This window comes from Laetiporus sulphureus (genome assembly GCF_001632365.1).
Source record: "Laetiporus sulphureus 93-53 unplaced genomic scaffold LAESUscaffold_42, whole genome shotgun sequence".
In the NCBI taxonomy this organism is placed as follows: Eukaryota; Fungi; Basidiomycota; class Agaricomycetes; order Polyporales; family Laetiporaceae; genus Laetiporus; species Laetiporus sulphureus.
The window spans coordinates 178,757-206,717 of NW_024468551.1; the positions used below are offsets into that span (position 1 = coordinate 178,757).

The 27,961-nt window shown below is 52.6% G+C and overlaps 12 protein-coding genes across 12 annotated transcripts; 6 read left to right on the plus strand and 6 right to left on the minus strand.

Moving 5' to 3' along the window:
- The first annotated feature begins 69 nt into the window (after positions 1 to 69).
- On the plus strand, positions 70 to 2,431 carry LAESUDRAFT_729442 (cytochrome P450). Its single transcript, XM_040909632.1, has 13 exons — positions 70 to 281; positions 332 to 464; positions 526 to 720; positions 773 to 921; positions 1,004 to 1,119; positions 1,166 to 1,283; positions 1,339 to 1,352; positions 1,403 to 1,569; positions 1,625 to 1,647; positions 1,698 to 1,779; positions 1,831 to 1,959; positions 2,015 to 2,158; positions 2,225 to 2,431. Exons 1-13 carry the CDS (start codon positions 77 to 79, stop codon positions 2,310 to 2,312), a joined length of 1,563 nt encoding a protein of 520 aa, XP_040760923.1. The 5' UTR covers positions 70 to 76; the 3' UTR covers positions 2,313 to 2,431.
- A 1,413-nt stretch (positions 2,432 to 3,844) lies between these two features.
- On the minus strand, positions 3,845 to 5,115 carry LAESUDRAFT_729443 (uncharacterized protein). Its single transcript, XM_040909633.1, has 2 exons — positions 3,930 to 5,115; positions 3,845 to 3,868 (listed from the first exon to the last, which is right to left on the minus strand). Exon 1 carries the CDS (start codon positions 5,009 to 5,011, stop codon positions 3,944 to 3,946), a length of 1,068 nt encoding a protein of 355 aa, XP_040760924.1. The 5' UTR covers positions 5,012 to 5,115; the 3' UTR covers positions 3,845 to 3,868; positions 3,930 to 3,943.
- Positions 5,116 to 6,457: 1,342 nt separating this feature from the next.
- Positions 6,458 to 8,463, minus strand: LAESUDRAFT_738380 (ras-domain-containing protein; the record flags this gene model as incomplete). The annotated part of the gene is made up of 9 exons (XM_040910885.1): positions 6,458 to 6,714; positions 6,781 to 6,865; positions 6,927 to 7,019; positions 7,469 to 7,487; positions 7,556 to 7,628; positions 7,852 to 7,855; positions 7,925 to 7,986; positions 8,106 to 8,136; positions 8,422 to 8,463. 9 exons carry the CDS (start codon positions 8,461 to 8,463, stop codon positions 6,458 to 6,460), a joined length of 666 nt encoding a protein of 221 aa, XP_040760925.1.
- A 986-nt stretch (positions 8,464 to 9,449) lies between these two features.
- LAESUDRAFT_814832 (cytochrome P450) lies at positions 9,450 to 11,682 on the plus strand (the record flags this gene model as incomplete). The annotated part of the gene is made up of 13 exons (XM_040914632.1): positions 9,450 to 9,654; positions 9,706 to 9,838; positions 9,901 to 10,095; positions 10,146 to 10,294; positions 10,376 to 10,491; positions 10,538 to 10,655; positions 10,710 to 10,723; positions 10,774 to 10,940; positions 10,996 to 11,018; positions 11,069 to 11,150; positions 11,202 to 11,330; positions 11,386 to 11,529; positions 11,595 to 11,682. The coding sequence occupies 13 exons, from the start codon at positions 9,450 to 9,452 to the stop codon at positions 11,680 to 11,682; spliced, it is 1,563 nt and encodes a 520-aa protein (XP_040760926.1).
- Positions 11,683 to 12,017: 335 nt separating this feature from the next.
- LAESUDRAFT_814833 (uncharacterized protein) lies at positions 12,018 to 14,781 on the minus strand. Its single transcript, XM_040914633.1, has 4 exons — positions 14,654 to 14,781; positions 14,224 to 14,603; positions 12,498 to 14,168; positions 12,018 to 12,450 (listed from the first exon to the last, which is right to left on the minus strand). Exons 2-4 carry the CDS (start codon positions 14,476 to 14,478, stop codon positions 12,391 to 12,393), a joined length of 1,986 nt encoding a protein of 661 aa, XP_040760927.1. The 5' UTR covers positions 14,479 to 14,603; positions 14,654 to 14,781; the 3' UTR covers positions 12,018 to 12,390.
- A 223-nt stretch (positions 14,782 to 15,004) lies between these two features.
- Positions 15,005 to 15,397, minus strand: LAESUDRAFT_377342 (uncharacterized protein). Its single transcript, XM_040902230.1, has one exon. The coding sequence runs from the start codon at positions 15,266 to 15,268 to the stop codon at positions 15,041 to 15,043; it is 228 nt and encodes a 75-aa protein (XP_040760928.1). The 5' UTR covers positions 15,269 to 15,397; the 3' UTR covers positions 15,005 to 15,040.
- LAESUDRAFT_377366 (uncharacterized protein) lies at positions 15,359 to 16,806 on the minus strand. Its single transcript, XM_040902231.1, has one exon. It carries the CDS (start codon positions 16,467 to 16,469, stop codon positions 15,528 to 15,530), a length of 942 nt encoding a protein of 313 aa, XP_040760929.1. The 5' UTR covers positions 16,470 to 16,806; the 3' UTR covers positions 15,359 to 15,527.
- Positions 16,807 to 17,448: 642 nt separating this feature from the next.
- Positions 17,449 to 18,125, minus strand: LAESUDRAFT_377225 (uncharacterized protein). The gene has a single exon (XM_040902229.1). It carries the CDS (start codon positions 18,076 to 18,078, stop codon positions 17,539 to 17,541), a length of 540 nt encoding a protein of 179 aa, XP_040760930.1. The 5' UTR covers positions 18,079 to 18,125; the 3' UTR covers positions 17,449 to 17,538.
- Positions 18,126 to 18,584: 459 nt separating this feature from the next.
- LAESUDRAFT_738381 (rho small monomeric GTPase) lies at positions 18,585 to 20,333 on the plus strand (the record flags this gene model as incomplete). The annotated part of the gene is made up of 9 exons (XM_040910886.1): positions 18,585 to 18,602; positions 18,667 to 18,697; positions 18,806 to 18,867; positions 18,937 to 18,940; positions 19,163 to 19,235; positions 19,301 to 19,319; positions 19,777 to 19,869; positions 19,931 to 20,015; positions 20,080 to 20,333. The coding sequence occupies 9 exons, from the start codon at positions 18,585 to 18,587 to the stop codon at positions 20,331 to 20,333; spliced, it is 639 nt and encodes a 212-aa protein (XP_040760931.1).
- A 996-nt stretch (positions 20,334 to 21,329) lies between these two features.
- LAESUDRAFT_762174 (uncharacterized protein) lies at positions 21,330 to 22,188 on the plus strand (the record flags this gene model as incomplete). Its single annotated transcript, XM_040913053.1, has 2 exons — positions 21,330 to 21,566; positions 21,622 to 22,188. 2 exons carry the CDS (start codon positions 21,330 to 21,332, stop codon positions 22,186 to 22,188), a joined length of 804 nt encoding a protein of 267 aa, XP_040760932.1.
- Positions 22,189 to 24,999: 2,811 nt separating this feature from the next.
- LAESUDRAFT_377525 (uncharacterized protein) lies at positions 25,000 to 25,461 on the plus strand. The gene is made up of 2 exons (XM_040902232.1): positions 25,000 to 25,053; positions 25,111 to 25,461. Exon 2 carries the CDS (start codon positions 25,112 to 25,114, stop codon positions 25,328 to 25,330), a length of 219 nt encoding a protein of 72 aa, XP_040760933.1. The 5' UTR covers positions 25,000 to 25,053; position 25,111; the 3' UTR covers positions 25,331 to 25,461.
- Positions 25,026 to 27,957, plus strand: LAESUDRAFT_751773 (MFS general substrate transporter). Its single transcript, XM_040911685.1, has 16 exons — positions 25,026 to 25,053; positions 25,111 to 25,549; positions 25,605 to 25,668; positions 25,721 to 25,747; positions 25,796 to 25,804; positions 25,859 to 25,948; positions 26,018 to 26,199; positions 26,285 to 26,302; positions 26,354 to 26,426; positions 26,485 to 26,535; positions 26,586 to 26,664; positions 26,727 to 26,770; positions 26,839 to 27,167; positions 27,225 to 27,381; positions 27,440 to 27,629; positions 27,702 to 27,957. The coding sequence occupies exons 2-16, from the start codon at positions 25,351 to 25,353 to the stop codon at positions 27,753 to 27,755; spliced, it is 1,566 nt and encodes a 521-aa protein (XP_040760934.1). The 5' UTR covers positions 25,026 to 25,053; positions 25,111 to 25,350; the 3' UTR covers positions 27,756 to 27,957.
- Positions 27,958 to 27,961: the final 4 nt, after the last annotated feature.

Consider the following 27,961-nt stretch of genomic DNA (forward strand, 5'->3'; position numbering starts at 1 on the left):
GCGCGCCTATGATGCGGCCCTGAGTCCTGTATAAAGAAGCTGTTGACAGCCCCTCGAGTCATCTCATCACGGAATGATGACTACCCTTCTTTCGACGTCATCTGCAAATCCCGTACTCATCTGTGTCGTTCTGCTCTGTCTGGCACTCCTCCGCTCTTGGGTGCGAGCGAGGGACCGACACCTGCCTCCTGGCCCAAAGCGACTTCCTGTTATCGGCAACGCCCTTCAGGTGCCGTTCGAATGCCAGGAGCTTACGTTCACGGAGTGGGGCAGCAGATTCGGTAAGCTCTGCTCGTGCAAACTTTGCCAGCAACTACTCAAGCAGAAGCAGGGGATGTCGTCTATGCACGCTTGTTTCAGAAGCACGTCATTGTCCTCAACTCCATACACGCTGCTCGTGAGCTGTTGGAGAAGCGTGGTGCGGCTTATTCAGATAGGCCCCGCTTCGTAATGTATGCCGAAGTGTGCGTTGCATGCAATGTTCCCGATCATCATGATCATTATTGGTGACACGTCGTGTTGCAGAATTAAGGCCTTCGACCCGAATCTCGTTCTCATGAAGTACGGAGATGCTTGGCGTCAACAGCGGAAGTGGTTCCAGACTACTATTTCAACCAGGACTGCGCTAAACAGCTTCCAGCCAGTTCAGCGGCGAGAAATGGCGCGATTCCTCTCGGAATTGCTTCGAACGCCTAAGGATTTCACGTCGCACATCAAGAGGTCAGTTAGATCTGTTTAGAGCATCGAGGATACTTACGTTGGAGGAGAGCAGATATACCGCCGGCGTCTTGTTCGAAATCAGCTACGGACATACCGTCACGTCCAATGATGACGATTTCGTGGCCAAAGCAGACGAAGCCATGACGGGAGTCGTTGAATCTGGCGGAGCCGGCTCGACTTTGGTCGACTTCGCTCCCATATGTAGGTGTTACCTCATGCTTCTAATATCTACGCATCCTACGTGTTTGGGAGCTGACCACCCTTCTTCCGAACATGTGTACAGTGCAGTACATCCCAGCTTGGATGCCAGGAGCAGGATTCAAACGCAAAGCCTTGGAGATCAGGCGGTTGGCATTTGAAGCCATGAATGTCCCATTCATGAGGGTCAAGGACGAGATGGTACGGTTGCTTCGCTACTTGTATCACAATATCTAAACAGATCCAGGCATGTGGTATCGCCAAACCATCGTATGTGAGCAAACTGCTCGAGGAAACATCCAACAGTCCTACCCGTGCCCAGGACGAAATTAGTATAAGGGGTGGCGCAACCGTTATGTATCAAGGTAAGAGCAATGGAAAGCATACGGAGCAGTGTCTAAGTGCGTTCTCGTTCATCAGCTGGTATCGATACCGTTCGTATTGCTCTCTTACGATTAGATCGAGGCTCACAGCACAGTTTCAGACCTCTGCCACGATTACGTCTTTTTTCTTAGCCATGACTTTGTTCCCTGATATCTATCGGAGGGCTCAAGCGGAGATGGACACAGTCGTCGGTCGTTCACGGCTTCCAACTCATGCTGACAGACCTTCGCTGCCCTACCTGGAGAGCGTGTTGAAGGAGACGTTCCGGTACCTTCCCGCTCGTCTCCATGTGAATGTTCACTAATTGCTCTCATCGTTTTAGTTGGAGCCCTCCAGTTCCTCTTGGTGAGTAGCATTTAAGGCTCAGCAGAAGGCATAATTGACCCGTTATTCAGGAGTGCCTCACCTAGTCGCTGATGATGATGAATATCGCGGATATTGCATCCCTGGCGGATCTATGATCATAACGAACATTTGGTAGGCTATTCCTTCATGTTCACAGTAATGTATGTCTTACTGGTCTGCTAGGGGTATGACGCGAGATCCGGAGATGTTTCCTGCGCCAGAGGTCTTCGACCCAGAACGCTTCCGCAAGACCGCCGAGGATAGGGAAGGCGTACCCGATCCTTCCACATTTGTGTTTGGGTTTGGACGGAGGTAGGACATCTATCTGTCAGTGTGCACTACATATTGCTGCTCACATCGACTGCAGGGTCTGCCCTGGTCGAATGCTTGCCGACTCGAGTGCCTGGCTAATTGCAGCGAATCTAGTAGCAACGATGGATATCGGAAGGGCACGAGATGAAGCAGGACGGGAGGTCATCCCTGTCTCAGAGTTCAAATCCGGGAGCGTAAGGTTAGAGTTGGACCTACTGATGACTAGCGTCCGGGGACGAGAAAAGCTGACCATTCAAACGCGTAGACACCCGAAGCTGTTCCTCTGTAGCATCAAACCTCGACACAGCAAGGTGTCTCAGCTGATCTTCCAAGTCAGCCGCGACACTAAGTGAGGGATCGAGAGCAGGATCTCATGGCTTGTATATTCCTGATGAAAGGCTATTTGTTCGAATTGTATGAATATCTCACGCGATCAGGCGCGCCCTGTGTATGAACTTTTGGTCGCGCGGGACTTATGATTTTCCTCGTCTCACCTTTTGCTTCTGGAAGTCTTAGGTAAATTTGATATCCGTTGCCATCTGATTCACTCAAAGCTCAGCGCTCAGTGCGGCGTCAGCTTGGATTTTCACAGTAACAAAACCGTGTATCGCTGAAAGATTTTGAGAGCCGAATGGATAGCATATGGTACGTTGATAAGTCTTCATCAAACAACGAATTGAACTTGTTACGGCCTCAAAGCGGCTATAGGCCGTCCGGTATTATAAGACATGGCACGCGATATCTCGAGTACATCTTCGCATAATGTGCTTTAATGGACATACATTTCAACTCATAAAACTCGGAACATGTCACTCGATCGCTTGCATCTCTCACGGCACGAAAATGGCACGCAGGTCTACAAATGATCAATGAAAGCCCTGTCCATCTCGCCTAGCGCATCTTTTGAAACAACGGTGATAAGTTCAGTTTAGACGCTCGGGCGCGGCCATTACTTGGAGGTCTTGAGCCAAGGAGCTTGGGCAAGTTGGCTTATTGAGTTTTAGGTGTGTAACATTCCTTCTTACTTCGGTCGTTGGCCCGTACAACGAGTCGCCATCAACGCCTTAGTTCATGGCGACCTTCTTTCTTGAACGGTGTCTTTAGGTATCGTCACTGCATTAACTACGGTGACGTCTCGCGACAGCGAAGGAGGTGACCCCGGGCAACACTTCACACAACAGTCGTCCTATATGACTATCTTCCTATGCACAAATGCGAAATGGGTAGGCCTCTCTTCTATTTGTTGTGAGCATACCATGACTTTGCGGCTTACAGCAAGAGATACTCATTTCAAGCCTATCAGAGAGGACCACTCCCTCGGAGTTTCTGCCAAGGCTGACCTACGTGTATCTAAGGTATAGCACTGCGATCCCGTTTGAGGTAAATTACGTGCATTTCGTCGCATTCTCAGACGACTAATTTGCGAAGCAATCAAAGAACTCCATGACCAGGGCTTAGGCAGAAATGGACTCCGCCATCGGCCGTATACGGCTTTCTAAATTTGAAGAGACGTTCGGAATGCGTCTGAAGGAGACCTTGCGGTAGACTTCTGCTCGGTTCTGCTGGAGTAAATTATCCACTCTTATCGTCCCAGCTGGACCTTCCGGCTGCCATTGGTACGTGCCCATTCGTGCCTCACAGAAAAATACTTGATGCGCTGTTTAGGACAGTCATATCAAGCCGTTCAAAAAGACAACTACCGCAGTTTCTATATCCAAGGCGGGTCTGTAACCATAGCCACCATTGGAAATGCCCTCCGTTGACATCGGCAACAAGGTAGGACTCGCATAATGGAGACGTCATTGAACTGAAAAAAAAAACAGCGTGACTGAGTAGACTTCTGGCAAGATCAAGATCGCCCACTTGATGCATCAACAGGACGTTCGTGCCATCCTCCACGCCCTTCAAACTGCAGCCGGTGATGCGACTCAATACTTATTCTGACCGCAAAACCAATGCGTGCTGCTCACCTGCACAAGCGAACTCAAGCCCGGCCTGCCCGAATATCCTGCTGGTTTCTTACCAGCTGGAAATCAGATAAATGCGTCAAAACTTCCTCCCAGTCCTCATTAGATGCTTCCTCCCAGTTCTCAGTATCTGCTTCCCTAAGCAGCCGCTCACATCCGGCCACGTCTATGTTTGGGAAGGTACGATCCAGAAACAACGCCACCCAACGAGGATCGGGGATCGGAGATCTTGATGGATGGTCAAACGAGATCAGTTGGAGGCCATGAGACAGAATGGGAGATGGATCGAGGTCTGGAAGTGGTACTGTCGAGAGCGGGACAATATGAATCAACCTCAAATCTGGGCAGAGCGTTGTAAAGTGTATTAGAGAATGGAGATGGGGTTCTTGAGGCGTATCGGCATCGTATGTGAGATCTATCGCCGACAGCTTTGGCCATGCCTCTGCTAATCGCTGCAGTTCCTGATCTGATAGCGGTGATGACCAGTCATCGATTTTTACTGAACGCAGATGTCGCATTCTGAGTAAAGGTTCGACAAGTATCATAGCTGATGTCCCATTCACGGCATGATTGTTGATTTCCAGGAGCAACAATGTTTCCGCGCAGCAATCTGCCATTGATGCTGATAAAGTGTGGATGCCGTCAGGATCCTCCGCCCGATATGCATCGATTCTTAGTGACTGGATTTCCGGGAGTAGCACAGATTTCAAGAAATGGATGAGAGAACTGGTATCGCTAGTTAGGTACAGGCACTTCAGTGCAGCCAGGTGTATGAAAGATGTTGAGCGACTCATATCGAAACCATTCAGGGTAAGCTCTGTGAGGGATTTTAATGAAGCAAACATCATAAACACAGTTGGATCGAGGCTGGATTGCATAGTGAGATGGATCTTGCGTAACCTGTTACAAACAGAGAATGCGAGCAGGAAGGAAAGCTGGTCGATTCCATCAATGGTGAGGTGTTCCAAGACATGTGCCTTGACAGATAGTTCGTCGAACAGCAACTGTATGCTGAATGCCCTTGCATTGTCCGTGGTCATTCCAGATCCATATGAAAACCTGTACGCGAATTTGAGCGCTCGCATGGTCGATGAGATGAACTTGTTGATGCTGAAGTCCAGTGGCGATATCTGTTTGCATTCCAGATGCTGAAGAGCTGGTAGGAGAGGGGATCTACCATTCGTCTTGCTTATATACTCCAGCGCAGATGGATGGATAGTCCACTTCTGGGGAGAAAAGGACGCGGATTTGATGCATTGGGAATATAGCATATATCTCGTCCATTCTTGCGGAGAGATAGGATTGCAGAAATACTGTCGAGACCCCGGCTCAGAAGAATCCGATCGCAAGCAGTGCATCTCAAACTCACGTATGCAAGCTCTTTGCCGCCATCAGAGGAGTCTCCCTCAGAGACTTCTCTCTCGATCAGACGCAATCCCTCGAAGAGTTTGAAGAGAGGAAGGAGGTCGTCCAGCCTTTCCCACAGTAGTTTCACCGCGGGCAAAAAAAAGGCTCTACAAACGCGTGCGGCACGAGCTAGGTCACCCCTGCGGGCACTATCGACGACAAAAGGCCGCTCAGCTGTAGAGACTCGAAACGAAGCGAAGATGAGGTCGAGCACGTCGTAGGCTTGCAAGACCCTCTGCGTTGCCATTGAGAAATGCTACGGCTTGTTACTACTGAGCGTTGAAGCTTGAAGCTGACGGAGCGAGATGGATGAGACAATGAAGATCTCGATTGCGCTTATCCAGAGTTCGAACTGACTAAACATTATGGCTTGATACTGAAATCGATGAAGCTCTACGAGCGAGATGGACTCGGATGAACGCGCTTGACCGCGGACTGACGCGTGACACCACGCGTATCATCACACTGTGTCACTCGCCTTCAAACCGCTCTGTCCCTTCCTATCCAGCAGTGACGAGCCTCAACGAACGCCATCGGCGCCTCAACATCAACGCCTCACCGACATCAATCATCATCACCACAAATCAAATCAACCCAGACCGAGAGAGTAAGAGACAGTGGAATTCAAACAAACACGAGCACAGCACAGCGTCCACAACCGTACGAGCGAACGAACGACTCCTCGCGAGCGAGCGACATCACAAACAGACAGACATGAAAACCAGACAAGCAGGGTGTCCATACGTGTTACGTGTTACGTGTGATAAGCGAGTCGATAAATGAACATGGCGTACGTAGATGCAGATGCGGATGCGGGAAAATAATACCAATCACCGACAACTACCTAGCTGCGCCGGCATACATACATGGCCGGCTGGGCCAGGGATCCTTCTCCTCCACGAAAGGACGGACGGCGGGACCTGCGCTGCGGATCAGTATGGATAGTACGTAAACACAAGCAGGAATAAGGCACTGACGACGAGCATCGCGACCCTCTCCGTCCCATCCTCATCCTCATCCTCCCACACCCACCCAGCCCGGCCTCTAATCACCACCATCATCCAATCCAATCCTAAGCATATCATAGCGCATACCACCCTCCCCTCCACACCCCTCCACACCACTCAACAAATAACACAACACTTATTCCCCTCCCACTCCCTACTCGCACCCCGGCTCCCGCGTCGCTCATGCCCCGCACTGGGCACATGCGATGGCACGCCCTCCCGCATGAGCATGCTCGCCCTCGTCGCCGCCTCAAACACATCATCAACACCCTCAATCTTCAGCGCGCTCCACTCCCTGTACGCGCGCGCCCCGATCAGCTGCGCCACGCGCTCCGCCTCGGCGCGCGTCACGAACTGTTGCGAGGACGGCGAGCCTGGGACGTCCACATCCAGTCCAGTCAATAATGCGGGTCCTTGAAGGATGAGTGTGAAACGCGTACCTTCTGGTGGTCGTAGACCTGACTTGCACCCAACGAGAAGAACCGGGATCGTAGGCCCACAAATCGAACGTACTTCCTCTATCCACTACTCACACGTGCAACCCGCTCAGCGCTACCGTCGCACATCGGTATAATAGGACACGCACCTTTACAGTGACATTTTCCAACGAGTCCGGCGTATCAATCGCGAACGCGATCAGGATGACATGCGACTTGGAGTAGGACATTGGCCGTAAACGCTATGCACCCAATCAAGCACATCATGCAAGAAAGGTGCCAGCGAGCAAAAGGCCGGTTGCAAGGCACGAATCGCAGGTCGAGGGCACAAGCAGAAGACAAGCGCGGCGGAGCATGAAGAACACACGGACCGCCAGACCGACGCCAGAAGACCGCGCATCAGGGCGAAGCAAACACAAGAAAAAGACGAGCATAACGACGAGCGACGCAATACAATCCCATTGGCGACGGCCACGGCGACAGTTTGCCGGTCAAGCGAGCCAGGATCATTAAGCGCAAGGCAGCAGGCGAACAGGGCAAGCGACAGCGGATATAGCACATCCGGCCATTTTCAGGTACGACCGAAGAACCACAAGAAACGAACGTGCGTGCGGAGCGGATAGTCGAAGGAAGGGTACAAAGACGTCTGATGAGCCCGCGCTCGCAGCTAGCAAGGATCCTCAAAGCGTACCTCGTATTCTTCTTGGCCGCTGCGTGCCGCGACGGAGGACGAGGTCAATCTCAAATAGCTAATACGACAAAGGCATGTAGCACGTACGCAGTATCCCATAATGCGGGCTGCGCGGGTTTTCCATCTAGTCTTATCTCCGCAACACAGTTCTCGAAGATCGCTACAGGGCCGTGCGGAAATGTTGATGACGACGCGTTGATGAGATGCGGATGTTATCAGCGGTGTCCGTATGCAAGGAACGTGACCTACTCACTTGGTTGCTGCATGCGGCAAAGGACAGAAGGCGCACGTCAGTATCAGATGTCATACCGCTCCCGCACATCCAGGAACATGGAGCAAGGACAGAAGGGTGACGAAAGGGCCGGTGGACGAAAATAGAACACAGGGCTGCGGAAGGGGAGAGGACGGGAAACGAAGGGGCGAGAATGCCAGAGGAAAGGAAAGGGCGATACGCACGTATTCCTTGGGAAACTCGCCGAGGGCAAAGGAGCATAGGAGCGACGTCTTGCCGCAGGCGCCTGGAAGAATGAGTGGCACAAACGTAAGAAGAGCGCAGCACAGCCATTCGAGGAGAGAGGACAAATTAGGCAACAGTCAGCTATGCGTGGGCGAGTCAGAGAAGGCAGAGCGGGTGCACCATCACCGACGATGACGAGCTTTCTCCGGATCTGCGGTGCGGGGCAGTGTGAGCATGCGCAGGCGAGACGTGGAAGTGGCTAGCCGCTATGTGTTGCAAGGTACAAATCGCAGGTCGAGAGCACATACAGAAGACAAGCGCGGCGAAGCAAGATCAGACAGACTGCCAGACCAGTCAATGCCAGATCAGTCGATGCCAAAAGCCGTGCATCAGGCGAAGCAAAAACAAGACAAAGAGTACGACGATGAGTGTTTAATCGCGATGGAACATATTCAGATAGACCTCCTCTCGTAATGTTCTGTGACCTGTGAGATACTAGCCTTTTGGAACCCATTGTGTTGCCGTTGAGAAGCGCCATGGCTTGTTACTGAAGCTGATGGAGCGAGATGGATGAGACAACGAGGACAGTTGCGGCGCTTGTCCGAAGTTCGAACTGACGTGTGACGCGTGACATCACGCAGAAGCAGATGCCACTCGCCTTCATTCGTTTTAATCCTGAAACGATCCTCGATTCACAAAGCTCTGAAGCTGAAGCTTCCCCAAGCCAGGGGATAAGTACTCCAGCTGAGCGTGAAATGCATGCTGCTGGGTTGCATCCAGCTTTGCGTGACCACAACAACTAACTCGAAGACTTACACTTGATCATCGCTAGGCTCCGTTTGATTCTTCAGTCGCATAGCTGGTGGCCTCGAGATTGCTCCACGGTCAAATCTATATCATGCCTCCAGTTGCTTCTTGCGCCATGCTAACTATGACTAGCCTGTCTAGCGGCCAGACAGACTGGATCATCTTTCGGCGTCTCAACGTGGTGAGTCCCGCGATACCGTTGCTCCAACACACGGGAGAAACATGACACCAATTCAATGAAATTCCGCGCTCGTGACAACCCAGAAAAGCACGTTGGTCTTCAATAGATTAATGAGAGTTCCTTCTAGCTCGTTCAATGTTTTCACGAATAACCAAAGGCCACAATCATCAGCAACACTGATAAAATGCCCTCGCAGTCACGGCATGTAGAAATAGAGGATGATAGGCATGTTCTGATAATAATTTTATGAATACACCAATACCGATATGCTGCCCTTCATATTAGATAGGAGGATGAGCTTCGTTATGATTCACCGATCCCCACGGTCGGTCAGCTGCGGCAGCATCCCGCGGACCGGAGTCGCTCCTCGCGTCTCTGCCCCTGCCCTTGTGACAGCCGGGGAACAGGTGGAGAAAGAGGGGCATTGCATGCACATGCTCATGCGACAGATCCAGTCCGCCCATGACTTGGCCCTTTGTCCAGTATAAAGAAGCTGTTGACAGCCCTCCAACTTGAAGTTATCTCATCACGGAATGATGACTACCCTGCTTTCGACGTTATCTGCGAATCTGGTTCTCATCTGCGTCGTTTTGCTCTGTCTGGCCCTCCTCCGCTTTTGGGCACGAGCGAAAGACCGACACCTTCCTCCTGGCCCAAATCGACTTCCTATAATCGGCAATGCCCTTCAAGTACCATTCGAGCACCAGGAGCTTACTTTCGCCGAATGGGGGAACAGATTCGGTATGCTTTGCTCGTAGAACCCTTTGCCCGCAGGTATTCAAGTAGAAGCAGGGGATGTCGTCTATGCACGTTTGTTTCAGAAGCACGTCATTGTCCTCAACTCCGTGCACGCTGCTCGTGAGCTGTTGGAGAAGCGTGGTGCGATATATTCGGATAGGCCCCGCTTCGTAATGTATGCCGAACTGTACGTTGCATGCATTATTCCCGATCATCATGATCCGTTATTGATGATGCGCGATGTTTCAGAGCCAAGGCCTACCAGCCGAATATCGTCCTCATGAACTACGGCGATGCTTGGCGTGAACAGCGGAAGTGGTACCAGGCGACTCTTTCGACCAGGGCTGCATTAAACAGCTTCCAGCCAGTTCAGCGGCGAGAGATGGCGCGATTCCTCTCGGAATTGCTTCGAACGCCGAAGGACTTCGCGTTGCACATCAAGAGGTCAGCTCGATCTTTGCGGAGGGCCGAAGATATTCACGTTGGAGGAGCAGATATACTGCCGGCATCTTGTTTGAGGTCAGCTACGGACATACCGTAACGTCCAATGACGACGATTTCGTGGTCAAGGCAGACGAAGTCATGACAGAACTCGCTGAATCTGGTGGAGCCGGCTCGACTTTGGTCGATTTTGCTCCCATATGTAGGCGTTGTCTCATGTTTCTGATATCTTCCCGTCCCCCGTAAGTGGGCTGACCATCCTCCCTTCCAAATATATCAACAGTGCAATATATCCCAGCTTGGATGCCAGGCGCAGGATTCAAACGCAAAGCTTTGGAGCTCAGGCGGTCGACATTTGAGTCCATGAACGTCCCGTTCATGAGAGTCAAAGACGAGATGGTACAGCACTTTTGTTACCTGTGTCACAATTTCTGAACAGACCTAGGCATGTGGTTCCGCGAAACCATCGTATGTGAGTAAGCTGCTCGAGGAAATATCCAACAGTCCTACCCGTGCCGAGGACGAGATTGGTATTAGGGCAGGCGCAGCCGTTATGTATCAAGGTAAGAGCGATGAAAGACATGCGGATCAATTTCTGAGTACACTCTCGCCATCAGCTGGTAACGATACCGTTCGTATTGCTCTCTTACAATTGTGTCGAGGCTCACAGAACAATGTCAGACCGCTACCACGATCACGTCGTTTTTCTTAGCCATGACTTTATTCCCCGATGTCTACCGGAAGGCTCAGGAGGAAATGGACACAATCATCGGTCGTTCACAGCTCCCAACTCATAGTGACAGACCGTCGCTGCCCTACCTAGAGTGTGTATTGAAAGAGACGTTCCGGTACGCCCCTGCTAGTCTCCGCGTTAATGCTCACTATCCATCTTCGTCGTTTTAGCTGGGCAGCTCCCGCTCCTCTTGGTACATAGCATCCAAGGCGGAGCAGAGTGCGTAACTGACCCACTATCCAGGGCTGCCTCATCAAGTCTCTGCTGACGATGAATATCGCGGATATTACATCCCTGGGGGATCTATGATCATAGCGAACATTTGGTAGGCTCTTTCTTCATGCTCATAGTGAGGTACTTCTTATTTATCCGCTAGGGCTATGACGCGAGACCCGGGGATGTTTCCTTCGCCAGAGGTCTTCGACCCAGAACGCTTTCGCGAGACTGCCGAGAATAAGGAAGGCGCGCTCGATCCTTACACATTTATCTTTGGGTTTGGACGGAGGTAGAACATCGCTCCACCTGTGTGCAGTATGTATTGGTGCTCACATCGACTACAGGATCTGCCCTGGTCGTATGCTCGCCGACTCGAGCATCTGGCTAATTGCAGCGAATCTAGTAGCGACGATGGACATCGGAAGGGAACGCAACGAGGCTGGACAGGAAATCATCCCTGTCCCAGAGTACATATATGGGAGCATAAGGTGAGAGTTTGGCCTAGTCATGACTGACATCCGGGCACGAGAAAGCTGACTGTTCAAACGCGTAGGCACCCGAAGCCGTTCCTCTGTAGTATCAAACCTCGACACAGCAAGGTACCTCAGCTGATCTCCCAAGTCCACAGTGATAACAAGTAAGCAATCGAGAGCCGAATTGAAGGGCTTGCAGGTGCTTGTTAAAAGGTTATTAGTTTGAATGGTACGAATATCTTTCGCGATCAGGCGCGCCCGCCGGGCGCCAGCTTTCGAAGGCCTTATGATTTCAACTACCGCTCCTAGAGGTCTTAGGAAAACTGTTATCTGATGCCATTTGCCTCACTCATCATATCTTTTGCACGTCGACATGATGTTTTACGGCGCAGCGCTCAGTGGAAATAGCGGACGGGTTTCCTACAGGATTCCTCGCCTTCCGTTTATAAAGTTGACTCAAACGGGGCAGACTTGGAGTTCATCTAAGCCCCCAGATATGTGAGCATGATGTGGCATCTGACGTTTTCCGGACCATAATGTAAGGAGTTGGCCAGATGCCTAAGCAGGTATTGCCGATATTCATTCTGCAGTGTCGACGCATGGTACAGAAACGTCTCGTGGCGGAATCAAGCGAGCGGGAAATGCAGTGAAACTATCAATCGGTCAAGAGGAGACACGTAACTGGCATGCCATCAGGCATATGCGACGTTGAACTTCCTATGCACTGATACAGCTGTGCTTTTTTCCGTTCTGTTGGACACGCTACACGCGTCAGCGTAGTCTGAACATTCTTCGGTCAAAGCAGCTTTCTGAAAGGACTACCACGATCACATCGGACAAAGACTTCGACCGACAGAACCGCACACGTCGAGCAATTCAATTCACAGCTAGGGAGCCATTCCTGCCAGAAGCAGCTCTCTGAATCAAGGAAGCGCCCTGCGATATCGTTTAGCAACTTCACGGTACGGGTACGTGACGCGCACCTTCAAGTCCCTGAGTGGCCGAAGCAATCCCCGCCCCTCCCGTATCCTCTGATGTTCTCTCACCAGCTGGAAATCCGACAGGAACGTCAAGACTGCCATCCAGTCGTTTTTCATCTCGTGGCTCGCGTCTTGCTGAGCACTGTCGACCGGAGGGGCTGTCTCTTGCGGCTCACTGCCGGCTGGAGCGGCTGCCTCTTGCTGAGCACTATCGATCGGAGCGGCTGTCTCTGTCTGCTCACTTCCAGCTGGAGCAGCTGCCTCTTGCTGTGTGCTGCCGGTTGGAGCAGCTGTCTCTTGCGGTGCGCTGCCAGCTGGAGCAGCGGCCTCTTGTTGGGCACTATCGACCGGAGGCGCTGTCTCTGTCTGCTCACTTCCAGCCGGAGCAGCTGTCTCTTGCTGAGGACTGTCGACCGGAGGGGCTGCCTCTTGTTGTTCACTGCTGGCTGGAACGGCTGCCTCTTGCTGCTCACTGTCCTCCGGGCCTCCCACTTCCTGCTGCTCGCCATCTCCCGCATTCAAGTTCGGGAAGATGCGATCCAGGAACAGCGCTACGTTACGGGGGTCCGCGATCGGGGTGTCTGAAGGCTCGAACGATATCGTTCGCAATCCATGCGACAAGATAGGATACGACTGGCGGAGTGGACGTCGATCCATCGAGAACGAGGGCACGTGGATGGACTCCAGTCGCGAGCAGAAGAGGGCGAAGTGGAGGAGGGACGTGATGTGGGGTTTGTTTGGCCCGACGTCGTACACGAGCCTTAGAGTCGAGATGTACGGCCATGCTTCCGCTGATTCCCGCATGTCTCCGTCGGTGACTGAGAATGACCAGCCCTCCAGGTTGAGGTCGACCGAGTGTAATTGTCGCATCCGGAACAGGGGCTTGATGAGCAAGTTGAACGCCCCTTCATCAGCGTTTCCTGGTCTGCTGGTCTGAATTACGGTGAGGGAGGATAATGATTGTGCGCAGCTGGTTGCGAGAGACATGAAGCATAATCGGAACCCCTCTGTTTCCTGCGCGCTCATGCGCGCTTCCAAGGTTTCGATTCCCGGAAGTGACACGGAAGTGAAGAAGTTGGTGAGCGAAGAAGCGTCGCCGCTCATGCGCAGGGTCTTCACCGCCGCAAGCTGTACAGCCGCTACCGAGCCGCGCATCTCGAGGTTCCAGAGACAGAGCTCTGTGAGACAGGTGAGGGAAGCGAGCATTCCCAGCACGTCCGGGTCAAGTTCATCCTTGAGCGAGAGCTCGACCGCATTCAAACTCTCGCAGACGGAGAACGGGAGCACGGAGGAGGAATGATCGAGTCCCTCGATCCAGAGCTTCTCCAAAGACGCCGCTCTAGCAGAGACTCTCTCAAACAGAAACTTCATCGCGAAATCTGTTCCGTCGCATTGCGCGCCTCTGGGGTGGCCTTGTCCGGCATAGATGAAGTGTAGACTTCGCGTGGTCGACGATACGAACTTCTCTAGACTTGTGTCAAGAGACGAGTGCTGTGTCCAGACGAGATCCTGAAGGAAAGGTAGAAGAGGTGCGCCGTCGTTTCGTTGGCTGATGTGTGCCAACACGGAAGGATGTATCGTCCATGACCGAGACGAGATCTCGGCCGATTTAATGTACTGAGCATAAAGCTTGAATCTGTCCCACTCCTTTGCGGAGATGGGACCACGTAGACACTGTCATTGAGCATGAATCGACTCCACTCGAATTGCTCATACACAAGCGACTCACATACGTCTGCGCCGCTCCTTGGTCCGCATCGGCCGCGATCGGACACAACAGCGCGAACAATTTGAAAAGAGGAAGGACGTCACGCATCTCCCTCCACAGCAATTCCACGGCAAGGAAGAAAAACGTCCGGCTGACTTGTGTGAGCCGAGCCAGATCAGCTACCCGTTGAGCGTCATCGGACGATTCGTCCGTCAAGATCGATACGAGGATGCGTTCCAGGATGCCCTCTGATTGCAATGGCTTGTCTTCGCTCATCGTGGACGAGGAGCGCCCCTACGCGACTTCAGGTAAGCAACGATGGTGCGCTCTTGAGGGCGTTGTAGAGGTCGTAACGAAGTGAAGGATGGCCATGATAGCGCAGACAGTTCCAACGAGCTATGCTGTGTGGACAGTCAGGCATGGAAGCGGCGTGGAGTGATCTGAACTTTACTTGAAGTCGGAAGCAGCCCTGATATCGAGAGCTTTCCCACAAGTCATCGGTCGCAGCGCCCATTTCATTGCATGACAGGCATCCTGGAAACATTTGTCCAAAGCCCCATGCTTACGTTACTATTCAATCAAAGACCTTAGACTGGGAGCTCATGCGGTCCAACAGTGGGAATTACACTCTGTCGATATGGGCACTGGTAGTGAGGGCTTTGAGGAAGCACTTCGCCGACGTCTTTTCACAAACAGTCATTTCTTCTCTGTTAAGGTCCAAAGCGTCGAACAGATCGCACCTTCACATCAGGAGTTTTGTCATTTAATCCGGGATTAAAGTACTATTGTAGCAAATCTCATTGGTCAATTCAAATTTTGTCTGTACTTTTGTCCCGGATTAAATGACAAAACTCCCGATGTGCTTGTTTTTCCAGGTGAGCGTTGGAACTGTCGCGCCGCCAGCTAACACGCATCCCACTAGCACCTGCACCCGCACAGCTCCATGCACAAAAAGCAGGGAGAGAACATGAGAAGCGATCGCACATACGTTCAGCGGCATGCGATCATCACGCGAGCATACAATGGAAGCAGATAAGAAGACGCGCCCCTTCAACGGCCTCAACATTCCAATAAGTATATATACAGAGACGGTACATACTCAGCAGCACTAGTCTGACACCGACAGCGTGCGAACGCGACCATGTGGCGCAATGAGCGCTAGGTCCGATGAATATTGATATTGTCAACTTGACAGGCGCTAGCGGTAGGTACAGAAGATGCTTATCCAATTACGAGAGCTTGCTTGACGGCTTGCCTGAACAGCATGCATCTTCTTCTCAGCTGTTTACGTTCCCGCCGGAGAAGCTGTATGAAATGCATCTTCATTATACCTGTGATACCAGACGCGCGTTCCCGCCGGACGTCGTATGAAATGCGATTTCATTACGCCTGTGGGACCAAACGCACGGCTCCGTGGCGTGGTGTGTATCGCGTCTTGAGCATGCATTCATCAGAGCGCACAGGAATCCGTTCTGACGATATAGACACTGGAACACCCTCCAGTAGCCGTCTCGCCATTTCCACCATCGCCGTCCGAGAACGAGCTCCATCAGGGTATGCGTCGCGAGTGCGCGTGTAACAAAGGAGAAGCGTACGAGTGACCCGCGTGCAGGAGCCGCTCCGTGTGAGAATGCTCGTGGTGACAAGGACACGATGGAGATACTGATAACCACACAAGATGAGGCTGGGGCAGCGTAAGAGCGAAGACTACGAGCAGGACAGGCGGAGCTTGAGTCTGAAGCTGAAGGCTGGCAAGATGGTTTTGAAACTTGTTCAGAGACGTGTGCATGACGTGGGAGCGGCATTGGCGTCCGCTTCCTTTCAGCTGTTGAAGTACGTTCCTGCCGGAGAAGTCGTATGAAATGCGAGTTCATCATGCCTGTCGTACCACGCGCGGCTCCGTGGCGTGGTATCGCGTCTTGAGCACACAAAAGTACAATCACCGAGCGCACGCCCGTCGACCGTTCGGACGATATGGATACTGAAAACCCTCTCAAGCAGCCATCTCGCCATAGCCACCATCGTCCGTCCGAGAACGAGCTCCAACAGGCCATTACATCGCGACCACACGACGAAGAAGCGCACGACCAACCCACATGCAGGAGCCGCTCCGCGTGAGAACGCCCATGGTGACGAGGACACCATGTAGAGAAATAACCACGCAAGATGAGGCTGGGGCACGCGGCGAGCGGTCGAGCCCCAGCTTGACGTGAGGCCGCGCAGGGCGTGACGATGCGATGGCTGTGCAGACTCACAAGGACCATCATCCACACTGAGCGCTGGTGTACAAGGCGCAGTCGCGGAACGGCTCGCGTTTATCGGTCCTTGGAGCTTGACGGCTGAGCGGCTGAGGATGGTAGGCGTTGGCAAGCTACGGCACTTGGAGGATCTATGGACGTTCAGGTGTGCGGTCCCGTAGCTTGCTGTCACCAGGCAGGTAGGCATGAAAGAGAGCGTGGCAGGGCATCGTTATTATTCTGGCTGGGATATCTCCCGATACAAGCAGTGCTGGTCAGCGTGCGTGTCGATCACTGGTCGAGTTACCACTGAGCGCTGGGGTGCAAGCGCAGTTGTTCGCGTCGCGAGAACGTCTCGCGCTTGTCGGTCTTTGGGACGGCTGAGCGGCTGAAGATGGCAGGTGTTGGGAAGCTGCAGCACTTCGGGGACTGACGAGTGTCCAGAAAGCATCCATTGAAGTGCGGTCGCGTAGCCTGCTGCCACCAGGCGGTCAGACACGAACGAGAGCGTGGCAGGTCAACGTTATTATTGTGGCTCGGAGGCTTCCCGGTGCAACCAGTGCTGGTGAGCGTGCGTGTCGATCGATGTTCGAATTGCGATCGATGATGCTGCGCAAGGTGGTACTAGCAGTCGTATGTAGCCAGGCAGGGATACCACTTTATGTGCGTAGGACAGACATCGATCTGATCGACTGGGAATGTGATGTACAGTCCAGAGCGAGTCGCGAGTGAAGCAGAAGCAAAGGTAGAGACGCACCGGCGAAATCGGCCGCCGGTGACCATCGTGGCAGCTGGCACGACCACGCAGAATTGGCGCAGCACAAGTACACACACAAAGCGGGAGATAGCGATCTGCGCGTGTGCGTGCGGGGTGGGAACGCGCGTCTGTGGCGCTGCCGGCGGCAAGCAGTTCCGTTCATCAGGTTCGTGTAGGACACGCGGGGGTAGCAGCGATGCAACTTCCGTGCGCGAGGCTGATCGACTTGGCGGTGGCCCCGTGTGGTTTGGTGGCTTGTTTGCGTGGCGCGAAGAGCTGGGATTTGCTTGACGCACGAGGGTATCAGTCACATTCCGGTTCGCGTTTCAAGCTGTTCGCATGTCAGAAAGGGATATGCGTGTTGCGTTGGGGTGTTGGAGCGGGAGATAGGAATGTTGTAAGCTGGATTGACTGAGGCTGCGGCAAGGAGGGCGGAGACGATCCCGAGGCGGCCGCGTTGCAGCCGTGCAACAGCTGCGGCTCGGAGAGGCTGAATCTCCGGAAGAGAACTATTGCGAAGGGTAATATGAAGTGGTGAGCAGAGCAGGGGGCAGAGCAAAGAGACGAGAGTGTGAGAAGAGGACCGCAGGAGCTAGCTGCAAGTGGAAGGACGGGAGCCACGCCCGAACTAGCGCGCGCGTGTAACTCGAAGTACGGTGCAGAGGCGGAGAGAGGCAAAGTCATGAGAGGTAGCGGGTAGGGGGAATAAGCGGAGATGGTTAGACCGGGTTGGCAGGCTGTGCAATGAAAGAGAGCCTGGCTCACAGATGAGGCGGTGACTCCCATCGATCTGACATCACCGCCCGACCTACCGCCACCGCCCGCGCTCCCGCCCTCGCCAGCACACCGACCACCAACGACGAACGTCCGAAAGAAACACATGCACGGCGTGGGCGGTGCTCCCGGCCGGCGGTTGCTGAGGGCGCGCCGACACCAGCGTCGGAGCCGGCGCTCGTCCGAGGCCGCGGTGTGAAATGAGGCGCAGCGCCACCCAGGCCGATGATGCCGCTGACTAATTAGGCGGCCCCGTTCCGGGCTGTTCCATTTTGGTTCGATAGCATCGATAGCATTCAGGCTGCAGCTGCAGCCTCGCCTGCCCCGTCTCTCCCTTGCCTCTCGTCTCTCCTTCTCTGCTCTGTTAAAGTGCCCCCTCCTCCACCCGCTGTCCTTTCCCTGTGCTTGTCTCTGCGGACGACGACGACGACCACCGCCTACGCTACCACTGCCGACGCCTGAGAACAAGCGCACCCTCCAAGCACCGCATACACCGCCGAGCTCACTGCCTCGCGCCGCGCACACTGGGTCGCACAGCCGCGTCGCCTACCCCGCCTAGCATACCAGGGGCACCTTCCTCCTCGCCACCCGCAGCCCCCTACCCCACTCCACCCATGTCCTCACAAAACGCCGTACGTAGCCGCTGGCCACCTCCGTCTCCAGCCTGCGCATTGCTCACGCAGTCCCGCGCCGCAGATCCGGAGAAAGCTCGTCATCGTCGGTGATGGTGCGCCCGCTCTGCCTTCTCTGACTCGTCCACACGCAGCTGACGGTTGCCTAATTTGTCCTCTCTCCTCGAATGGCTGTGCCGCGTTTGTGCCACTCGTTCTTCCAGGCGCCTGCGGCAAGACGTCGCTCCTATGCTCCTTTGCCCTCGGCGAGTTTCCCAAGGAATACGTGCGTATCGCCCTTTCCTTGCCTCTGGCATTCTCGCCCCTTCGTTTCCCGTCCTCTCCCCTTCCGCAGCCCTGTGTTCTATTTTCGTCCACCGACCCTTTCGTCACCCTTCTGTCCTTGCTCCATGTTCCTGGATGTGCGGGAGCGGTATGACATCTATACTGACGTGCGCCTTCTGTCCTTTGCCGCATGCAGCAACCAAGTGAGTAGGCCACGTTCCTTGCATCCGGACACCGCTGATAACATCCGCATCTCATCAACGCATCGTCTTCAATAATTCCGCACGGCCCTGTAGCGATCTTCGAGAACTATGTCGCGGAGATCAGACTAGATGGAAAACCCGTACAGCTCGCATTATGGGATACCGCGTACGTGCTCCATGCCCATCTCACACTAGTTGCCTTAGGCTGACACTGCCCGTCACGGCACGCAGCGGCCAAGAAGAATACGAGGTACGCTTTGAGGATCCTTGCCAGCTGCGAGCCCGGGCTCATTAGACGTCTTTCTTCCCTTCCTCCGACTGTTCGCTCCGCACGCACGTTCGTTCCTTGTGTTCTTCGCTCGTACCTGAAAATGGCCGAATCTGCTATCTCCGCCGTCGCTTGCCCTGTTCGCCTGCTGGCTTGCGCTTGCGCTTAATTCAATAAATGATCTTACCTCGCTTGACCGGCAAACCGTCGCCGTGGGCAATTGCGTCACTCGTCGTCATGCTTGTGTTTGGCTTGTTTTCGCTTCGCTTGATGCGCGGTCTTCTGGCGTCGGTCTGGCGGTCCGTGCGTTCTTCATCTTCGTGCTCCGCCGCGCTTGTCTTGTGCTTGTGCCTCGACCTGTGATTCGTGCCTTGCAACCCTCCTTGCGACTGTGCTCGCTGGCACCTTCCTTGCGTGATGTGCTTGGTTGGGTGGATAGCGTTTACGGCCAATGTCCTACTCCAAGTCGCATGTCATCCTGATCGCGTTCGCGATTGATACGCCGGACTCGTTGGAAAATGTCACTGTAAAGGTGCGTGTCCTATTACACTGTGGTGCGACGGCAGTGCTGAGCGGGTCGCACGTATGAGTAGTGGATAGAGGAAGTACGTTCGATCTGTGGGCCTACGATCCCGGTTCTTCTCGTCGGCTGCAAATCAGATCTGCGACCACCAGAAGGTACATCCACCTCTCATCCTCTGCAAAAACCTCGCTCAATTGTTGACTGGATGTGAATGCCCAGGCTCACCGTCCGCGCAACAATTCGTGACGCGCGCGGAGGCGGAGCGCGTGGCGCAGCTGATCGGGGCGCGTGCGTACAAGGAGTGCAGCGCGCTGAAGATTGAGGGGGTGGATGATGTGTTTGAGGCGGCGACGCGGGCGAGCATGCTCATGCGGGAGGGGGTGCCGGCGCATGTGCCGAGTGCGGGGCATGAGCGGCGGGGGAGCCGCGGTGCGAATAGTTGGGAGGGGAATAAGTGTTGTGTTATTTGTTGAGTGTGGTGGTGTGGTGTGGTGGGGAGGGGGGGTATGTGATATGATATGCTTAGGATTGGATTGGATGTGGTGCTTAGAGGCCGGGCTGGGTGGGTGAGGATGAGGATGAGGATGGGACGGAGAGGGCCGCGATGCTCGTCGTCAGTGCCTTTTTGCTTCTCAAGCATAAGTATCATCCGTGCTGATGCGCAGTACAGGTCCCGCCGTCCGTCCGTCCATCCATTAGTGGAGGAGTGCGCCTGGCCCAGCCGGCCGTGTATGTATGCCGGCGCAGCTAGGTAGTTGTTGATCGTTGGTATTATTTTTCCGCATCTGCATCTATGCTACGTACGCACGCCTTGTTCATTTATCGACTCGTTTTATCACACGTAACACGTAACACGTATGGACACCTGCTTGTCTGGTTCTGATATGTTTATCGCTCGCTCGCTCGGAGTCGTTCGTTTGCTCGTTCGTGTCGTGGACGTTGTGCTGTGCTCGTGTTTGTTTGAATTTCACTGTCTCTTACTCTCAGTGTGGTTTGATTTGTGATGATGATGATGCCGATGATGCCGAGGAGGGTTGTCGTTGAACGTTGAGGCGGTGGTGTCGTTCGTTGAGGATTGTATGCGATTTTGGTTGGTAAAGTGATGTTGTGTGTATTTGAAGGAAGAGGGCGCGACGTTACCGGTGACGCGTGACGGTGCGCATGGAAGTTGCGAGTCGATGATGGAAAGGGAAAAACTCCTCCGAGGCTGCAACGGCGTAGCATCAAGTTCAACGTTGCAATTTTGAAGCTCAAGCTCGAGCTCCAGAGCATCAATTATAAGAATGGACGCATCGTTTCAGGATAATAACGATGTATAGGACGTTTGAACTGATGTCATACGCGTGATGTTACGCGTATGTTCGAAATTCGGACAAGCGCAAGTTGCGCAACTCTCGCGACACGTTGTCTCGAGTCCATCTCGTTCGTTAAGCTTCGTCAACTTCAGTATCGAGTCATAGGGTCCTCCAATGGCAACGCAAAGAGTTCTACAAGCGTATGATATCCTCGAGCTCATCTTCCTTTCGATCCGAGATGGTACCCGCAAAGGTGACCTGGCTCGTGCCGCACGGGTTTGTAAAGCATTCTTTCTGCCAGCAGTGAAGCTGCTCTGGGAGCGGATGTATGACCTCCTGCCTCTCTTCAAGATCTTTGAGGGGTTGCATCCGACTGAGGGAGGCTTCTCTCATAGGAAAGAGCTCGCATATGTGAGTTTGAAAGCACTAGTTGCGATTGAATTGTTCTGAGCCAGGGTTCCAACAGTGTTTCTGTAGGCCCATCTCTCCGCAAGAATGGACACGATACAAACTATATTCCCAATGCATCAAATCTGCTTTCTTTTCTCGCCAGAAGTGGACTATCCATCCATCTGCGCTGGAGTATATGAGCAAGACGAATGGTGGAGCCCCTCTTCTACCCGCTGTTCAGCATTTTGAATGGGAGCAGATATCACCACTGGACTTCAGCATGAACAAATTCACCTCATCGATGATGCGGGTGTTCGCATTCAAGTACCTCGGAGAAGAGCTATCACATGGATCCAGTATGACCACGGACAACGCAATGGAGTTCCACATGAAGCTGCTATTTGATGACCTCTCTGTCAAAGCCCATTCTCTGGAGGAGATCACAATATATGGAATCGACCAGCTCTCCTCCTTGCTCTCATTCTCTATTTGTAACAGATTACGCAAGGTCCATCTCACTATTGAATCTACACTCGATCCAGCCGTGTTGACAATGTTCGCTTCATTCAAATCCCTCACACAGCTTACCTGGGTGGTTTCAATATGGGTCACTCAACGTCTTTCGTACACTTGGTTGCTTTGAAGCACCTGCACCTATCTAGTGATGTCAATTCTCTCACCCACTTCTTCAACTCTGTGCTACTCCCGGGAATCCAATCATTAGGAGTTGCGCTACCTCTGGCGGAAGACCTTGACAGCTCTTGTGCTTTATTCGCATCAATCGCAGATCGATGCACAGAAACATTATCCGTGCTGGAAATCTACAATCACGATGGCAATTCGGCGCCTGGTACAGATGGGGCATTCATCACACTCGTCAAACCTTTATTCAGAATGCGACATCTGCATTCAGTAGAGTTGCATCTAGATGAGTGGTCGTTTCCGCTGTCAGATCAGGATATGCGGGAATTAGCAGAGGCATGGCCAAAGCTTTCAGCGATAGATATCATATACGATTCTGGTTGGCTTCGCGAAGCCCATCTCCACTCTCTAATATACTTTGCGACACTCTGCCCACAGCTGAGGTCCATTCGTATTACCTCACTCTTGACGGATCCACTCCCAGACCTCGATCCATATCCCATTCCATCTCACGGCCTCCAATCGATCTCGTTTGAACATCTCACGGATAGGATCACGAATCCTGGCGGGGTCGCATTGTTTTTGGATCGCATCTTCCCAAACATAGATGTGGCCGAATGCGAGTGGATTGTTGGGGAAGAGTTTTCTGAGGACTGGCAGGAAGTGTTGACACATCTGTCTCGTTTCCAGCTGGTAAGAAGCCAGCAGGATATTCGAGCAGGTCGGGCTTGAGTTCGCTCGTGCAGGTGAGCATCATGCAATGTTTCTGCGGTTAGAAGGGTTATTGAGTCACGCCGCCGGCCGCAGTTCAAAGGGCGTGGAGGACACGAACACCTCGTCAATGCATCGCTTCGGCGATCTTGGCCTTGCTGAAAGTCTCCTCGGACGCACTGATTTTTTCCGGTTCTACGACTTCTCTATCATGCGAATCCTCCCGTGAGACTGTGTTGGGTGTTGAACCTGGGACGTAGACGTCTGTGAAAGCACATCATGCAAAGATGTACTCCGAGATGTCACGCGTGTCCGATAATAACTGGACGGCTCTATAGCTGCTTTCAGGCCGTAACAAATGCAATGTGGTTGTTTGATGGAAGCTTCTCAACGTACCAAACGCTACCCATTCGACCCAAAATCTTTCAGCGATATACGTTTTTGGTACTGTGCAAATCCATGCTGACGCAGCACTGAGCGCTGAACTTGAGTGAGGCAGATGGCATCAAATATAAATTGACCTAAGACTTCCAGGAGCAAAAGGTGAGACGAGGAAAGCGCGACCAAAAGTTCGCGTCCAGGGCGCGCCTAATCGCGAGAAATATTCGTACAATTCGAACAGATAGCCGTTTATTAGGCATGTACAAGCCATTAAATCCTGCTTCCGGTCCCTCACTTGGTCTCGCTGCTGACTTGGAAGATCAGCTGAGATACCTTGCTGTGTCGAGGTTTGATGCTACAAAGGAACGGCTTCGGGTGCCTACGCGTTTAAATGGTCAGGACTCAGCTTTTTTGGTCACAAATGACTTCTCAAGGCTAGATCCCGGGTATAAATTCTGGGACAGGGATGATATCCTGTCCTGCTTCGTTGCGTTCCCTTCCGATATCCATGGTCGCTACTAAACTCGCTGCAATTAGCCAGACACTCGAGACGGCGAGCATACGGCCAGGGGAGACCCTGGGCCCGTGATCAAAAGGAGATGCTGTGCGTACTTACCGCCTTTTACGCAAAATGATTCCGAATACTTGGGACACTGTTTTCGTTCCACGGGCGAGTGACCGATGTAAGACAAGCATTTAGACACCGAGATCTCTACAAGCCAACTTGCCCCAATTCCTTGGCTCCAAGAGTTCCATGCAATGGTTGCGCGGAACATGCAGACTGAAATTATGCTAGTTGATTCAAAAGGAACCCGTTGTACACGACGATCAAGAGGTCTACGATGCGAACTCGAGATTAAGCAAAAGCAGACGCGGCGAGGTGAAATGATGTGGTCGTGGGTGGCCTACGCTGATCAGATATTCCTAATCCTGCCTCAGAAAATGTAACAGCAAGGCGACCGCCCAATCTGCGCTCGCCCGTTGTGACGCGCGTGACCGTAGCATCACGCTGTGTATAGACATGAGTCCCCCCCCTTACATCCAGACTGGCTGACGGACAAACTCGAGACTGCACCCGTGCTGCTTTTTCCTCGGACCTAGAGTACGACTGGATGCGCTAAGATGTCATGTCTGTCGACAAGCTTTCCACGACTGCTTGGAACTTCCGTTGTAGGTGGTGAAACATCCCTGCAAGTCCATTCAAGCAACCTCTAGTATTATATCCGGAGGGGCGACGACGGAGCCAATCAGCTTGGCACACACCCTGTGCTGTCTGAGCTATCTCTACAAAGCTATGCATTACCCATGCTTGTCAGCGCTCCTTTATCGATGCCCATGGCTGCATCGTTCATGGCCAGTTCTGCAGCTATGTGAAGTCACGCTGAATGCATATGTGCTCATTTTCGTTGGACGCTAGAGACCGCAGCTGTGTATTTATTGAACCATCCTGCAATGCACGTTGTCAACTGCATCAAAATGAGGCAATTACTCTCGAGGGATACACGACACCATCGCAAGCCATAGTTGCTGAGTTGCTGATTGGGAGTAATGGCTGACACCCACGCTCGAGAGAACATAGGACAAAGATAAGAGGAAGTGTGCCTTCGGTATATTCCATTCCACTCGCCCCAGTCGAATATCTCGGTTGCTTACAGCAGAGGACGTGTCCGAAGGCGTTAACTATCACGCAGATCTTCAGACCATAGGACTACGTCGCCGCTGAGATCTTCACTGCCGCGTACATATGCCATGCTTCAGGACATCGCATAGTTAAGTAAGCACCATGGCGTTTCTGGCACATGCACGTCCCATGGCTGATAGCATTGTTCAGGATGATAAGATACTGTGGCCTATCGCTCAGCCTCTTACCTTACATTTTAACAAGCGAAAGTGCTTCGCAACTTCGAAAGATACGGGGAACCTTGGCAGATGTGCATACCCCTGATATGGACTCATCTTCTGTATCGCGGCTCCAGTATGTGGAGTCGCTCAGCGCTTTCATCCCTTTATCTACTGCTAGTTCCAAGACGCTCATGTTCTCATTCTTATAACCGCCTTTCTCAATCCCTTCATGCAGTCCTTGGAGTACAGAAAGAAGGGCACTCTGGATGGTAGCTCTGGGAAGAACGGAGCCCTCCATGTCTCCGTCGTCTCTGAAAAAGCGGATACAGGCGCTCTCCTGGTCGCCGGCATCGCTGCGGATGTTGATCCGAAGGAGGCACTTCGCGTACGGCGGAAGATCGACTGGCACATTATGCCGCTGATGTGCAGTGAGTCATTCAGTTTAATCGTATCTATGGCTTTTAATGAGCCCGTATAACATAGCAATTTACTGGGTCCAGTATATGGACAAGCTGACTTTAGGCAATGCTGCAATTCTGGGGCTCAAGTGAGTGTAGGTCAACAATTGGTGAGATCCGCTGTGGAGCTCCGCCGTACAGGGCGGATATCCATCTGACCACCAATGAGTGCGTCGCTCCTCTGTCCTCTATCCGCTTACTCTCACGCTTTCAAAGATACAATTGGTGCGTCCTCTTTGCAAGTTCAATCCCAGCCGTTCCGAATGGACATCGTCACAGGCTGGGAACCATATTCTATATTAGCTATCTGATTTTTGAATATCCGCAAAACCTTGCCTTACAACGATTGCCGGTTGGCAAATGGCTCAGGTACTTCTTCCGCGTCTGCTTCCACATCGAGATTGCCACTCGCTTACACTGTCCATCACGCTTGTATAGCGTGAACATATTTGTATGGGGAACTGCCATGTGCTGCCACGCCGCATGTAAGGACTTCCGAGGGCTCTTCGCCTGTCGCTTCGTCCTCGGCTTGTGCGAAGGCTCGATCACCGCAGGCTTCATGGTCGTCACTTCTATGTTCTACACCCGAACAGAACAGACGCTCCGCGTTGGCTACTGGTGTAAGTGCCTCGTCCGTTCTAGATGAATCGCTCTTGACGAACACGATTGTATCTCCACTGTGTGCAACTCAAATGAAATGGACAGTCATGATGAATGGTACCGGTATGTCAGTTTCAAGTCATCAAGCACTCAGTCTTGACACGTTCTGGACAGCTCAGATCATCCTCGGTCTAGTCAGTTTCGGTTCTTTGCACACGCACACGAAGAACTTCCATCCCTGGCAATGGTCAGTCGGGTGCTGTCCGTAACCCTTAACTCCGCTGGGAAATGACACGGCTTGGCAGGCTTGTTGTCATAACTGGAGCAATTACTCTGAGTACTGCCTGTGCGTTCTGGTACGTCGCATGTCATGAATTACAGTAAAGACGAAGTTCACGATTGGTAGGATCATGTTCCCGGACTCGCCCACCAATGCATGGTTTCTTACCCATGAAGAACGCATTATAGCCGTGCAACGTCTCAAAGTATGGAAGCGAAATAGCCTGCTCATACTCCTATTGAGCTCGTTTTAACGTACCTGCTGCAGACAAATCAGACCGGCGTGGAGAACAAGCATTTCAAGAAAGAACAGTGCGTCCTGCGACTTATACGCCTTGAGTTTCGAGTGCCTCATGCTTTCCCCTCTGACCTTTCCACAGGTTCTACGAGGCGCTGACAGACCTAAAGACGTGGCTGTTCTTCTTGTTCTCTGCTCTGGACAATGTTCCGAATAGCCTTACTAACCAGACGCAAATCATCATGGACTCCTTCGGCTTCACGAACGAGGAGACGACGCTCTTCGCCCTTGTCAGCGGCACCATTGAATTGATTACCATATCGTCCGGCGTGCAGCTTGCTTCTCGGCTCAAGGACGCGCGAGCGTACGTTGGGTTCTGTTGGTACTTGCCGACATTATTGGGGATCTTACTGGTCAACCTGCTACCTTGGACTGACAAGGTCGGGCTGCTTTGTGGTCAAGAATTAACCAGTACACTGTCTTCTATGCAGTTCGGCTTATATCAATGCTTACACCATCTTCTGACAGATATCAATGTCACGGCGTTCGTGCTGTCTCTATCTTGGTTGACCAATGTCACAGCAGGCCATACAAAGAAAGTCACGTCCAATGCCATTATGTTGATCGGCTATTGCGTAGGCAACTCCGCTGGGCCATTCATCTGGCAGGCACAATATGAACCCCGGTGAGTACGAATCGTGTCGTCAGGGAAAGGCACTCACTGATCAGTGCGGCGCGTACAGGAACCATGTTCCTTGGGCTGTCATAGGCATCTGTTACGTATGCTGCATGTTTATTCTGCTCATCATCCGGTTCCTTCTGGCGCGAGAAAACAGACGTCGAGATATGGAGGAACGTGACACGACTTACGACGACGTTTACATCGAGGTTCTCCTACCGGACGGCACGCACGTGGAGAAGAAGGTAGAAAAGGTGCGTAATTCTGTCTATTGCCGTACTACGATGCACAAACTGGTTCGTTAACTCGCCATTGTTGCTTCGCAGGAGTACTTAGACTTGACAGATAAACAAAACCGGGATTTCAGATACGCGTTGTAGAGGTCGAGTTGACAATGCACAATCTCACTCGCATGTGAAGGCGTCCTTGGCAGGTCTATATCCCGGACCACTGCTTCAAGTGTCACTTTCGAGTCATCGTATTGCTCTCGTCGGAAAAATGGGGTAAAATTTCCTCCGACGTATGTCGGCCGTGATAAATAAGACATAGATCATCATTCTTCCTATCAATACAGTGGTGCGTAAAC